Source organism: Bubalus kerabau, chromosome 15, assembly GCF_029407905.1.
Source record: "Bubalus kerabau isolate K-KA32 ecotype Philippines breed swamp buffalo chromosome 15, PCC_UOA_SB_1v2, whole genome shotgun sequence".
In the NCBI taxonomy this organism is placed as follows: Eukaryota; Metazoa; Chordata; class Mammalia; order Artiodactyla; family Bovidae; genus Bubalus; species Bubalus kerabau.
In genome coordinates this window covers 84,499,068-84,514,000 of record NC_073638.1, presented here as the reverse complement: position 1 = coordinate 84,514,000, position 14,933 = coordinate 84,499,068, and the positions used below count along the sequence as shown (strand labels likewise).

At 45.8% G+C, this 14,933-nt stretch overlaps 2 protein-coding genes across 9 annotated transcripts in view; one reads left to right on the top strand and one right to left on the bottom strand.

The window, feature by feature from the left end:
- Positions 1–14,933, bottom strand: part of LOC129627729 (oocyte-secreted protein 1) — a 216,392-nt gene that overhangs the window by 98,896 nt on the left and 102,563 nt on the right. The gene's annotated exons all lie outside the window — the stretch shown is intronic.
- Positions 10,603–14,801, top strand: MRPL16 (mitochondrial ribosomal protein L16). The gene is made up of 4 exons (XM_055547244.1): positions 10,603–10,836; positions 11,161–11,226; positions 12,967–13,115; positions 14,133–14,801. The coding sequence occupies exons 1-4, from the start codon at positions 10,782–10,784 to the stop codon at positions 14,616–14,618; spliced, it is 756 nt and encodes a 251-aa protein (XP_055403219.1). The 5' UTR covers positions 10,603–10,781; the 3' UTR covers positions 14,619–14,801.

Genomic DNA, 14,933 nt, shown 5'->3' with positions numbered 1-14,933 from the left:
AGGAGCCTGTTGGGCTACAGTCCATGGGGTTGCGGAGTCAGACAACTGACAGGACCTAACGCGCATGCACATTTCTTCTACACTTAATTTTACGAGTTTGATCCTTAGGTCGGGAAGATCCCCTGGAGTAGGAAACGGCAACCCACCCCAGTGTTCTTGCTTAGAAAATTCCATGGACAGAGAAGCCTGGCAGACTGTGGGGTCTCAGAGAGTCGGATACAATTGAGTGCGCCCACACACACGACATATCATAGCATTTGTAGCGTGGGGAAGTGGAAGCCCTCTGTATATCCAACAATAGAGCAAAGTAGGCAAACCCTGTGGATCTATATGACGGGATTCTAAAAGTCACTAAAGTTCATGTTGAAGATAAATGCTTGATAACATGAAAAGACATCCATGCATAGCCAAGGGAAGAAATTAGACTACACAACACCCCAATATCATCCATCCCAGGGTGTGATAGTGGTTACCTCTGCATGATAGAATGATTAGTGATCAATTTTTGTCTATTTGTTTCTCTGTTTTCTAAGTTTTCTCCATTCAACACATAATAGTTGAGCAGTGAAAAATGGGGGAAAATTTTAAACAAAGATGACTTTGGGACTTCCTTGGTGGTTCAGCAGTTAAGACTGCATACCACCAATGCAGAGACCACAGGTTCAATCCCTGGTCGAAGAACCATTAGTAAGATACCACATGTTGCATGGCACAGCCAAAAAATAAAAGTCAGAGCAAGATGATTTTTTCTCAACAATTGCACGCACACACAAAGGAAAGAGTGTGTGTGTGTGTGTATGTGTGTGAGAGAGAGAGAGTCCCGCATCCAACATTTGCTCTAATGATTGACATTAAAGGAAAAAGAGGGGCATGGAAGGCAAAAAGCAGGGATCCTAGGCTGGTTTCACGTATGAAAACCTCATTTTAACTACCTGCCTAGTAATTGAGTGGGCTTCCTAGGTGGCACTAGGGGTAAAGTGCCTGCCTGCCAATGCAGGAGACATAAAAGATGTGGGTTCGTATGGACACCTTATCTTTGACAAAGGAGGCAAGAATATACAATGGATTAAAGACAATCTCTTTAACAAGTGGTGCTGGGAACTCTGGTCAACCACTTGTAAAAGAATGAAACTAGAACACTTTCTAACACCATACACAAAAATAAACTCAAAATGGATTAAAGATCTAAACGTAAGACCAGAAACTATAAAACTCCTAGAGGAGAACATAGGCAAAACACTCTCCGACATACATCACAGCAGGATCCTCTATGACCCACCTCCCAGAATATTGGAAATAAAAGCAAAAATAAACAAATGGGACCTAATTAACCTTAAAAGCTTCTGCACATCAAAGGAAACTATTAGCAAGGTGAAAAGACAGCCTTCAGAATGGGAGAAGATAATAGCAAATGAAGCAACTGACAAACAACTAATCTCGAGAATATACAAGCAACTCCTACAGCTCAACTCCAGAAAAATAAATGACCCAATCAAAAAATGGGCCAAAGAACTAGACATTTCTCCAAAGAAGACATACAGATGGCTAACAAACACATGAAAAGATGCTCAACATCACTCATTATCAGAGAAATGCAAATCAAAACCACTATGAGGTACCATTTCACACCAGTCAGAATGGCTGCGATCCAAAAGTCTACAAGTAATAAATGCTGGAGAGGGTGTGGAGAAAAGGGAACCCTCTTACACTGTTGGTGGGAATGCAAACTAGTACAGCCACTATGGAGAACAGTGTGGAGATTCCTTAAAAAACTGGAAATAGACCTGCCTTATGATCCAGCAATCCCACTGCTGGGCATACACACTGAGGAAACCAGAAGGGAAAGAGACACGTGTACCCCAATGTTCATCGCAGCACTGTTTATAATAGCCAGGACATGGAAGCAACCTAGATGTCCATCAGCAGATGAATGGATAAGAAAGCTGTGGTACATATACACAATGGAGTATTATTCAGCCTTTAAAAAGAATACATTTGAATCAGTTCTAATGAGGTGGATGAAACTGGAGCCTATTATACAGAGTGAAGTAAGCCAGAAAGAAAAACACCAATACAGTATACTAACGCATATATATGGAATTTAGAAAGATGGTAACAATAACCCTGTGTACGAGACAGCAAAAGAGACACTGATGTATAGAACAGTCTTATGGACTCTGTGAGAGAGGGAGAAGGTGGGAAGATTTGGGAGAATGGCATTGAAACATGTAAAATATCATGTATGAAATGAGTTGCCAGTCCAGGTTCGATGCACGATACTGGATGCTTTGGGCTGGTGCACTGGGACGACCCAGATGGATGGAATGGGGAGGGAGGAGGGAGGAGGGTTCAGGATGGGGAACACATGTATACCTGTGGCGGATTCATTTTGATATTTGGCAAAACTAATACAATTATGTAAAGTTTAAAAATAAAATAAAATTTAAAAAATAAATAAATTTCACAAGTAAAAAAAATAAAAAAATACATGCAAAAAAAAAAAAAGATGTGGGTTCGATCCCTGGGTTGGGAAGACCCCCTGGAGGAGGGCATGGCGACCCACTCCAGTATCCTTGCCTGGAGAACCCCACGGACAGAGGAGCCTGGTGGCTACAGTCCATAGAGTCACAAAGAGTTGACATGACTGATGCTACTCAGCACACTAGTGATTAACTGTGTTCATCTGTATTGGCAGGGGTAGGGGACAGGGGAGTGAGGGTGACGATGGGTCTGCTATGAGGAATCACAATTCCACTTTGAGAAAATACCTTAATTAAATGCAATCTGTATGGGTTTATTTTTGCATAACTGCTAATGCTCCAGACTGCATTCCGGTGTTTCAGTGACTATATTAAGTGCTTTTGTGACCTCTAGTGGTCATGGCTGGTAAAGGCTGAGCTTGCTTCCCACAGGAAGTGGTCAGTTCAGTTCAGTCGCTCAGTCATGTCCAACTCTGCGACCCCATGGACTGCAGCACGCTAGGCTTCCCTGTCCATCACCAACTCCCAGAGTTTACTCAAACTTATGTCCATCAAGTTGGTGATGCCATCCAACCATCTCATCCTCTGTTGTACCCTTCTCCTCCTGCCTTGAATCTTTCCCAGCATCAGGGTCTTTTCAAATGAGTCAGCTCTTCGCATCAGGTGGCCAAAGTATTGGAGCTTCAGCTTCAGCATCAGTCCTTCCAATGAATATTCAGAGTTGATTTATTTTAGGATTAACTGGTTTAATCTCCTTGCTGTCCAAGGGACTCTCAAGGGTCTTCTCCAACACCACAGTTCAAAAGTAAGTCAGGAAGGGGTCAGTTGTGCCTAACTACTTTTGTGAAGATGCAAGGGAAAAAAGAAGGAAGATTAGTGCCAAATACTACCCCCGATTTTAAAATAATATGGAATCAACAAAGTGGAAATAAGGGAATATACCTCAATATGATGAAGGCTATATATGACAGTCCTACAGCCAACATCTTACTCAACCATGAAAAGCTAAAAGCATTTCCTCCAAGCTCAGAAAGACAAGGATGCCCATCCTCGTCCCTTTCATTCAACGTAGTACTGGAATCTCTAGGCAGAGCAACACTGTAAAGCAATTACCCTCCACTTAAAAATAAGTAAACTTGTTTTAAAAAGAAAAATAAATAAAAAACCTACCCTTTCATGTTTTCGAAGGACCTAACAATATACCTGGAGGAATAAAACAAATGCGAAATAAAAAAAAAGAAAAGGACAGTCTTAAATTTTATCTTGAAGACCAAGCATGCAAAATGTGCCATAATATTTTTTTGCAGAGTAAAGTGCAAAAGTGAAGAACTTGACCGGATGTATGTAAAAATGTGTAATAAATAACAATAATTAAAACTGCAGCACTGGTCTCAGAACAGAGAGACTATGGGAGTGGAGTGAAATGTTAGAAGGAACCCAAAAAAGTAAAATGTGGGAAGTTTAGTACATTATAAAGTCACATATCAAATGAGGATTTTTCAACTTGGAAAAGAATTATGTTAGAGCCTTACAATCTGTCCCTTATAGTCATATGATCAGTCTCAAAAACTCTTAAAATTACTGGTAGATTTTACTGCTTAAAAAATTATAATCATCATGCCTCAAAAAAAATTAAAGGACGTACTGAAAGATGAAAAAAATCAAAACACATACACCTGAACAGGAGTTAATATACACAAGAAGCAGCTTTGAATCTGGAAGGAAAAAAATGCACAGTGTGATTGAAACTCAAAACACACAAGAAAGCAAATCACACATACAGAAAAACAGACAAAAAGACATGAAACCAAAAAGATGAGAAAAGTTCATCATCTCTAGTAACTTTTTAAATTGCAAACTAGGGACTTCCCTGGTGGTTGAGTGTTTAAGACTCTGCGCTTCCCAGGCAGGGGGCCCAGGTTCAGTCCCTGGTCAGGGAACCCCCGAACGCAGCAGGGTGCAGCCAAAAATAATATGCAAAGTGTGTAACCAGGATGCAAGCAAGGCCACTACGCAGAGCTCAGAGAATGCTATGGGAAATCAGCTACAGCGTAGCCTGCTACTGCTGATCCAGACTCACGCTGGAAGGCTGTTTTGTTGCACTTTCTCCTCACTCCTTGATTAAAAACAAAAGTTATGTTGTCACTTCCAGTCCCAGAAAACATATTGACTTCAGTAACTAAAATGTCCAAAACCGTGTAATAACTGAAACTTGGAATCGCATTTAAAAGTAAGGCTGCTCCCCTCTTCCAGTTTCAGCCAGAGAGAGAGCGGTGAAAACAAAAATGGAGGCAAGGGGAGGGGTCTTTAGTTCTCATTTCTGCACATTTACCAACACTGAAGACCTTTCCTGCCCCGACCCCTCACCTCTGATCCCTTTGGGATGGCTTACAGTCATGGCACCTGCTAGGAGCTGACCTGTACCCTCCTCTCCCCCTAGTAAAGGTAAGCGGGAGTCCTAACCAGCAATACCTAAAAATGCCTTATTTGCAGTGAGGATCTTCACAGAGGAAATCAAGTTAAAGTGAGGTAACCAAGGTTATGCCCCAATCCAATAAGATTAGAGTCCTTATAAAAGGTGGGGATTTGGACACATGACAGACCAACGTAGAGGGAAAAGGATATGAGGAGACACAGGGAGAAGACGGCCATCTACCAGCCAACAGAGATGCTTAGAGCTGACCCTTCCCCACAGCTCAGGAGAAACCCATGTGCTGACACCTTGACTTCACACTTGGGCCCCCAGAACAGCCCGGCAGTAACCTTCTATTGTTTCTGCCACCATCTGGGATACTTTGTTACAGCACCCCACTGGGTCCGAGATAGTTGTTTCAAGATTTTTTTTTTTTTAATGTGGATCATTTTCAAAGTCTTTACTGAATTTGTTACAATATTACTTCCATTTTGTGTTTGGTTTTTTGGCCCGGGTCACATGTGGGATCTTCGCCCCCCCCCCCCCCCTCCGACCAGGGATCAAACCCACACCCCTGGCATTGGAAGGCAAAGTCTTAACCACTGGGCCACCAGGGAAGTCACCCAGGGTACATTTTAAAGCATCCTCTTTCTCCTCCGGGAGCTTCATGGGGTTTTCAGGGGACACACATACTCACTGCAGAGGACATCGCAGGTGCCTTGATGTGGGCACATCTATCTCTGCTGAACAGTTGACTGTTGCCTGTAACTCTTCTCGCCGGCCCTGGCCATCCATCGGTACAACTCCTCTGGCTTCTTTCGCCTCGCCTCTCCAAGGGGTCCTGCTGGCCAGGACACGAGAAAACTGCGCCCTGCACGGGGGTCCACTTCCGGTCACCAGCAAAGTCACACCTTTGACTTGACATCAGTGCAAACGTGGCTACTTCCTTCTACTCTGAAGCCACAGGCTGCTTTGGTCAGCCTCCACACGCAGACTTCCCCAGTCCTGTGTCAACGAGATGACCTTGAACTGCCTCTCACTGAGCCTCATGGAGCACTTCATCCCTGACCAGCCAGGAGGAAAGTGAAACTCACAGAATATCAACTCTGTCCAAAGAAACCCTTATTGTCATCACCAGTTTCCCCTGTCTTTTTTAATTTTTCCAGTGCTTCTTACAGACTGGGGCTTCCCTTGTGGCTCAAGTGGTAAAGACCCTCCCTGCCTGCAATGCGAGAGACCAGGGTTTGATCCCTGGGTTGGGGAGATCCTCTGGAGAAGAAAAGGGCAACCCATTCCAGTGTTCTCACCTGAAGAATCCCATAGACAGAGGAGCCTGGCGGACTACAGTCCATGGGGTCCCAAAGAGCTGGACACGACTGAGTAACGAACCGCACACTAGAGGAGAGTGGGTAGCTGAGAATAGCAAAGCCAATCCCTATCAGCTCCTTTATATTAATAAGTCCAGGTTAGGAAGCTCAACTCCTCAATCTGAATTACAGCAATTATCAGGCCAAACTGAGCCAGAAGCAATTCTGTGTTAAAGTCCTGTTATAAAGATAACATTGGATGTGGTTTTTCACCTGTCATATTGGCAAAGCTCTAAAAGAACTTTCACATCCTTTCTCAGAAAGGGTGTGTATAACAGTCATGCTCATACATTGTTGGTGAAGGCTAGTTTTATGCAATTTTATGAGGCAAAATGATTTTAAATAAATATCCCTTTGATCCAGTGATTTTTCTTTGGAATTTGCCCAATAGAAATACCAAAACAGTACCAAAATTGTATGAATAAGGATGTTTATTGTAGCATGGTCTATAATAACAGGCTTGTAAATAACTTGACTAAGCCACAATAGGGATCCATTCACTATGGTGAAACCATTCATAGAAACACCATGGATCTCGCCTGTAAATCCCAAGACAAAAGCAAGAACAGTAGTTGTCGTTGTTCCCTCTTGTTGGTCAAACAATTAGAAGTTGATCCATTCTTTGTGCCTGTTGACTCACTCCATGAGAAATGCTGGAAATAACTCCTTTGTAAAACTCTAGTAACCCCCCAAGAGTCTGACTGACTCTAATTTAGCTGGAGAGCTCTGGGACATGTGGAGACACTCTCATGCCTCTCAGGGCAGTAAGGGAGATACTCAGTAGATACACATGCAATGAAGGGAGACTTCTCTAAGCCTTGTTTCCACCATCATCTACAGAAAAAAAGGACTCCAATACGATAACCTATGTGTGTGTGAGAGCGCTTGGTAAACAGCAGGTCTCTCCAGTATGTTCATTATTAATACTGTGTTAGAGCACAGCGTGTCTTTAACCTACCTACTTGTTTTTGGCTGCGCTGGGTCTTCCTTGCCGCACACGGGCTTTCTCTGCTTGCAGGGAACAGGGGCTGCTCCTGGTTGCGTGTGCAGGCTTCTCACTGCGGTGGTCCTCGCGTTGCAGAGCACGGGCTCTAGAAGTTCAGGCTGTAGCAGCTGGGGTGTGATGGCGCAGATGCAGCTCGCGGGCTCTAGAGCACAGACTCAATAGTTGTGGCGAACGGGCCCAGCTGCTCCGAGGCGTGTGGGATTCTCCCAGGCCAGGGATCAAACCTGTGTCACCTGCATCAGCAGGCGGATTTTTAACTCCTGGATCACCAGGGAAGTCGCCAGTACGTTGTTTTTGTTGTGGAAAAAACTAGGGTACCACTGCCCTTTTGGAAATGCTCTACACCATATGGAAGCTAAATGGGTTTATTTTTAAAAAGCTGATATTAACTACCCCTTGAGAAGGTTCTGTGGGCTTCCTGAAGTGGAGACTGCATGGTTATTTATTACATTATGATATTCTGATTAGAATCTGATAAGCAAAAATCCAATATTTTTATTAAAATGAGAGCATGCGCGTGCACACGTGTGTGTGTGCATGTTCCGTGCGCCATGCATGTTGTGTCCAGTCAACACCTGGACCTGGGACTGGGCTACAGATCTGTCATCTTCATCTCTGGAGTTTAAAATAAGACATTAAAAACGGAGGTGTTAGATAATTTTTATACATATAGGAAAATTATAAATCTCAGTGCATACTGGCCTGGAGAATCCAGAAACAATACCTTGTGCCTATACTCTACTCTTTAAACTTTCGAAGTGCTCGCAGAGCACAGATTCCCAAACTTGATTAGGTATCAGAATCACTGGGAGGGCTAGTTCATGACAGGAATTCCTGAACCTCATCTTTAGAGTTTCTTAATAAGTAGGAACCAGATATTTACATGTTTAACGAAGGCCTGAGGAAAGTCTGAAAACCAACTTTTGGGAGATGCTAGCAAACATTCCAACAAAACTAAGTCTGTCAAGATTCCCTATTTTGCACCACACTAGCTGTATAGTAAATCATTTAATCCCTGAACCTCATTTTCCTACAAACAATTAGCCCTGAACTATCAGAAGAGAAGTGTAAATAAACCGCTGTGAAAAATTTGAGGGGAAAAATCATTTTCTGTGATCCAGGAAGACCTCAGGTCCATGATTCCATTTTTCACACCCTTTATTTATTCTTCTCATATCTCCATGTTAGCTGTTTATATTCCCATCATATCCTCTCTACATAAATTCATAAAGATAGGATCACTGGATTTTCATATTTGTAGCCTCCATTGTACTTAACTCTTAGAAAGAAAAAATAGATATTACAGTTACTACTTAAATGCAGAAATATGAGTTAATGTTTAGTTCTTTTAAAATAAGTAATGAGGTAGACGTTTCAGGGCACCAAAAGACTTAAGAGTCCAATCAACGAGTGCCTGTACTGCAGGTTTATTCTCCACCCAAAACAATATTATACAGCATTCAGCTTGAGACTTTTAAATGCCTGAGCACGTGGGAATCACCTACTTTTTCTGGAGAGGCAAGGAGAGCACAGAAGAGCTGCCCAAAATCTGACCCAGGCCAGGCAGCTGGGGGTGGGGGGCAGTTTAACCCTTTCAGAGCTGTTCTTGGGACAGAAATGAGTGGCTGCAATAAAACCCACTAACTCATCTGATACAGATTCAGCGTGCAAACAGTCAAGAAGTATATAAAACTGTGGGAAGGGAGGGTTCTCCCAACAGCTCTGCGAGATTACAGGTTTTACTGTTGCCATTTACGAAATTAATCCTTGGAGAAAAGACCATGCGCGGATTTAGCAGGACTTAAGTACAGTAGACTTGGAAAGAAAGTTTGACCAACCTAGATAGCATATTGGGAGAAGGCAATGGCACCCCACTCCAGTACTGTTGCCTGGAAAATCCCATGGATGGAGGAGCCTGGTAGGCTGCAGTCCATGGGGTCGCACAGAGTCAGACACAAATGAAGCAACTTAGCAGCAGCAGCAGATAGCATATTAAAAAGCAAACATTACTTTGCCAACAAAGGTCCGTCTAGTCAAGGCTATGTTTTTTCCAGTGGTCATGTATGGATGTGAGAGTTGGACTGGGAAGAAAGCTGAGCACCGAAGAATTGATGCTTTTGAACTGTGGTGTTGGAGAAGACTCTTGAGAGTCCCATGGACTGCAAGGAGATTCAACCAGTCCATTCTAAAGGAGATCAGTCCTGGGTGTTCTTTGGAAGGATTGATGCTAAAGCTGAAACTCCAGTACTTTGGCCACATCATGTGAAGAGTTGGCTCATTGGAAAAGACTCTGATGCTGGGAGGGATTGGAGGCAGGAGGAAAAGGGGACGACAGAGGATGAGATGGCTGGATGGCATCACCGACTCGAGGGACGTGAGTTTAAGGAACTCCGGGGGTTGGTGATGGACGGGGAGGCCTGGCGTGCTGCAATTCATGGGGTCGCAAAGAATCGGACACGACTGAGCAACTGAACTGCACTGAACTGAAGTACAGTAGACATCAGCCTCAACTGGTAATCCCATTTTCCGTCTAGAAGCTTGGGGAAAGAGCCTCTTTCTAAATATGAAAAAGCTTCGGGCGCATAAAGATGACTTGCCCAACCTTCTCCCAGAATAATCACACCGTTTTTCATTTTAACTGGATACCGGGTTTTGACATTGTGCGTTCTGTGGGTTTTGGAATCACAGACTAAGCTCAAAATCGGGTTGCACCACTTTCCCGGTGTGGGACTTGGGGAAAGTTAAACCTTTGGCCTTGGAGAAAGTTAAACCTTTGGCCTTGGAGATGGAATCTGCGAAGTGGGTGTAAGGACGCGCTTGTCGCAGAGATTTGTTGAGGGCTCAATGCCAGGACGTGGCACCCCACTCCAGTACTCTTGCCTGGAAAACCCCATGGACGGAGGAGCCTGGTGGGCTGCAGTCCATGGGGTCGCTAAGAGTCGGACACGACTGAGCGACTTCACTTTCACTTTTCACTTTCATGCATTGGAGAAGGAAATGGCAACCCACTCCAGTGTTCTTGCCTAGAGAATCCCAGGGACAGGGGAGCCTGGTGAGCTGCCGTCTATGGGATCGCGCAGAGTCGGACACGACTGACGCGACTTAGCAGCAGCAGCAGCAGCAAAGCCAGGACGAGGCGCAGTTTCCCGGGAAACGTTAAGGTAATCATGCGTCCGTCGCTTTTTCCCACTGTCCCGGGAGAGAGGAGGGACGAGAGGCGGTGGGTTGCAGTGAACCGCACGGCAGCACCTCGCCACGCGCGCCCGGCCCTCTCCGCGCGGTCCTCCGCGAAGACAGCGTCCGTCCCCGCCGGACCCATATCGGGACGGACCGCCAGCCCCCGCGGGCGCCAGGCCGGAATCCAGGTGCCGAGCCTCCGGTTTTCTCCACTTCCACCCGGGACTCTCTGCGGCCTGGACCGGCGCGAACGCAACTTCCGGCCCGACGGCGCGGCGGCTGGAGCAGCTTGGGACTGGGCTCCCGGGCGTCGCCTTCGGCGGCCCCGCGCGCGGACCATGTGGCGGCTGCTGAGTGGCGCCCGCGCCCCCCTCCTGCGAGCGACCCTGTCAGGTCACTGTCCCCTGTCCCCCAGGCTTCACCCCCACGCCCCCCGTCGGGTGTCTGGCATCGCCTGAGGCCCCCTCGCGGGTGCCGAAGGGCAAGCGAGCCTGCCGCGCCCTTCGCCCCTCACGCGGAGAGACTCGTGCAGAAGCGTCCGCGCAACGTGGGGTCGCCCCCGAGTCCCCGGCCGGTCCTTCTCGGGGACCGAGCGCCTAGGGTCTCCCAGAGTGGAGCCCGCGGCCCACAGGACAGCTCTGTCAGGAGCGTCAGGCGCAGAGCGCGTCAGGCCCTGGGCCTGTCGCCTTCGGGGTTTAATCTGACCTTTCTTTGTAGATTCGTGGGCAGCGCCGCCCGCCAGTGCCGGCCTGAAGACGCTGCTCCCGGTGCCAACGTTTGAAGGTGAGAGCTTATCTGGCTTCTGGTTTATAAGCCTTTCCGGTGATGGAACCTAGCGGGGGGTGGGTGAAGAGCCGGCGTTTCCTTGTGCCCCCATTCCCGTTCATCCATTCAGTAGTCATGTATTGAAGGCACACTCTATGCCAGGCGGTGTTCTAAATGCTAAAATCGTTCATGGATTATCTCCCCTATGGCCTACCACTGGTGCGAGACCCGCAGCCCCCTTCTCAGCTGCACCTAATCGGCCTCCAATTTAGACTTCTGATGTTTGCTCCAAATGAGGTCACATATGTGCATGTACCTATTGTGTGAGAAGCATTAATTAATATAAACAGTCAAGGTAAGCCACAATTTGATAAATCTTACACTTCCTAAAATATATTGGAAATCTCAAAAATAGATGCCTGGACCTCTGAAGGCCTCCTCTTGGACACATAACTTTGAAACTACTGCACCCCTGGAGTGCATACAGCCTTGGAGACGGGAGAAAATGTTACTAAGTTTCTCTGTTGTGTGCTCAGCCGTGTCTGACTCTTCTGCAACCCCTTGGACTGTAGCCCACCAGGCTCCTCTGACAATGGGATTTTTGCCATTTCCTTCCCCAGGGGATCTTCTTGACCCAGGGATCAAACACACATCTCCTGCATTGGCAGGCAGATTCTTTACCACTGAGCTGCCAGGGAAGCCCAAGACACATAGAAATGGCAGGGGGCAGTTTTTGTAGTCCTTAAAGTCTCCTGTTTTATATTTGACTCCATCACAGACCCATGCTTATTTTACTATGGAAATAACTGTAAATGACTTACAAGTTACTTTTTTTCCATATTGTCAAAGTGACAATATGTGTCTTTATCAGACGTACTGTGTGTGGCCTGGGTTTCAGCCCACCTACCTTCACCGGGCAAACACATGGTAGGATATATACAGCTCTCAGTGTGAAATGCCCTTGAATAGATAAAGCAAAGAGCATTGATCAAAGGAGTACTAGGTTGTAAGTCTCCCAGTAAAAATGTGGCAAGCAGGAGAACTTAGCTACTTTTTTGTACAATATAGTATCATACTGTCTAGCTTTGCTGTTTTAACTGGATGGCCCAGATCAAATTATAAAATGTCTCCAGGCCTGAAGTTCCTCTTCTATAAAATGGAGATTAAAAGCACTACCTTCCATTTCTTTATCTGGATGATAGTTATGTGTGTATGTTTGTGTGTTCACTTAGTGATAATTCACATTTTTTATTGGACCTTTTAATATACGTGTGTTAAACTTTTAAAAGTTTAAAAAATTTAAGAAGGAAGCCCTAAAAAAACAGGGCTGTAAAGTTGTTTTGAAGATTAAATGAGATAATGCATGTAAAGAATTCAGCTTAATTCCAGCACACAAAACATTCACATACACAAAAAAATGTTACCTCGTGTTATTTTGTGACTGTCTCATATCTCTATACCTTCCCTAACAGTCCCTTTAGGGTAGGCATTTTAAAAAGGCATTTTGGTTGTCAATTTAAAACTTTGCTATCTTAAAAGGTTCAAAAACATTTCTATCAACAGCTGTCATAGTCAGAAAATTCCAGTGTCAATGAAAGCACCCACAAGGTAAATCTTGTGGAATTGTTGTTGAGTGGTAACTTTAAGGCTTTGACCTGGTGGTTATGAATCTTTCTAGGAAAAAAATGAATCCTTCAACATTGACCAAAGTCAAATCCTTTGGTTTGACTTACTCTTGGTTGTCTATGCTCCGTTTAGATGTCTCCATTCCTGAAAAGCCCAAGCTGAGATTTGTCGAAAGGGCACCACTTGTGCCTAAAGTGAGAAGAGAGCCTAAAAACCTGCGTGACATACGAGGTCCTTCCACTGAAGCCACTGAGTTCACAGAAGGCAATTTTGCAATCTTGGTGAGTTCAGCGTCAAACGGCTACAGGACGGAAGCCAGGGACTAAAACAGACTCCTTGGGCTCCTTCTGGTCTCTTCCTCCACAGCTTTCACAGGAACTGCCAGCAGCAGCTCTTTAAACTGATGTGCAGCACCCAGTAAGCACTGAGTCAGAAATGTTTTTTAATGTAGAGTGAAAATAATGTAAAAGCAGGAGACGGAAGAGGTTACCTCATTTATCCCATAGTCAGACCGTGAGATCTACTCAAACCTCTGATCAAGATTATCCATGATTTAGTATGTGGGATGTCTAGACATATCCTACTCATCAGGTAGTGTCTGTGAAAACTTGATGTCGTCACCTACACAAATGGCTGTGGACGCCGGTTTAGTTCCCACCAGGCAGCCAGAGGTTTTCAAGTCCGCTTCCCAAAGCCTGTCCAGCCAGCGCCTGCCAGCCTTTCAGCACCTCGGTCTGCTCCGCGTTCCTCTCTCCGCCCAGCCACACTGGCTTCTGCTCTGGCTCACTGTGGGCTTGCTCATCTGTTTCCCTTGGCTGGTTCGTTCACTTCTGGTGTTAGCTATAAACGTCACCTCCTCAAAGAGGTCTTCCCTGGCTGTCCGTTGAAGTGGGTCCACACTTGTTCTCAGTTATTTTCATACCCTAGGCTTTTCCTCCACCGTACTGATTAGAATTTATATTTTTACTTTCTTATGTATCATTGAAGCCACAGTTTCCATAAGAGACATAAGAATAGCACCCAGGCGTGCTAAGTCGCTTCAGTTGTGTCCAACTCTTTATGATACTGTGGGCTCTAACCTGCCAGGCTCCTCTGTCCATGGAATTCTCAAGGCAAGAATATTGGAGTGGGTTGCCATGGCCTCCCCCAGGGGATCTTCCCAACCCAGGGATCGAACCTGTCTCTCTTATGTCCTCTGCATTGGCAGGAGGGTTCTTTACCACTAACGCCACCTATTAAAGCACAAATGAAGGATATCTAAATTTCCATGTGTTTCTAATGCTTCCATTCACTTCTAGGCACTGGGTGGCGGTTACCTCCACTGGGGGCATTTTGAAATGATGCGCCTGACAATCAACCGCTTCATGGACCCCAAGAACATGTTTGCCTTATGGCGAGTACCAGCCCCATTCAAGGCCATCACCCGCAAGGGTATGGGGCAGCGCATGGGGGGCGGCAAGGGTGCCATCGACCACTACGTGACTCCTGTGAAGGCGGGCCGCCTCATAGTCGAGGTGGGCGGGCGCTGCGAATTCCAGGAGGTACAAGGCATCCTTAACCAAGTTGCCCACAAGTTGCCTTTCCCTGCCAAGGCCGTGAGCCGTGAGACTCTAGAGAAGATACAGAAAGACCAAGAGGAGCGAGAACGGAACAACCAGAACCCCTGGACCTTTGAGCGCATCGCCACCGCCAACATGCTGGGGATACGGAAGGTGCTGAGCCCCTACGACCTGACCCACCGGGGGCGGTACTGGGGCAAGTTCTACATGCCTGAGCGCGTGTAGTGAGGCTCAGGAGCAGGAATCCGCGCCTTCGTGCCCCTAAGCCAGTCCTTCGGGTCGTTGGGTACCTCTGATGTCATAACCGAGGAGCAGCATATGAACAGACGCTCTGAAAAACTGTACATCACCTGTCGGATTCTTTTAAGTGCATTATATTAAAGTTTGAGCGTCAGCTCAAGATGATGTAACTTCTCATTGGTCACTCAGTCCCTTAAAGGATTAAGAACCAGACCTGATTGACTGGTTCTCAACGGGAAGAGGAATGTCTTCAAGGCTAAATCACGTTTCCTTTTCCACCTCTGATACAAGTCAACCTTT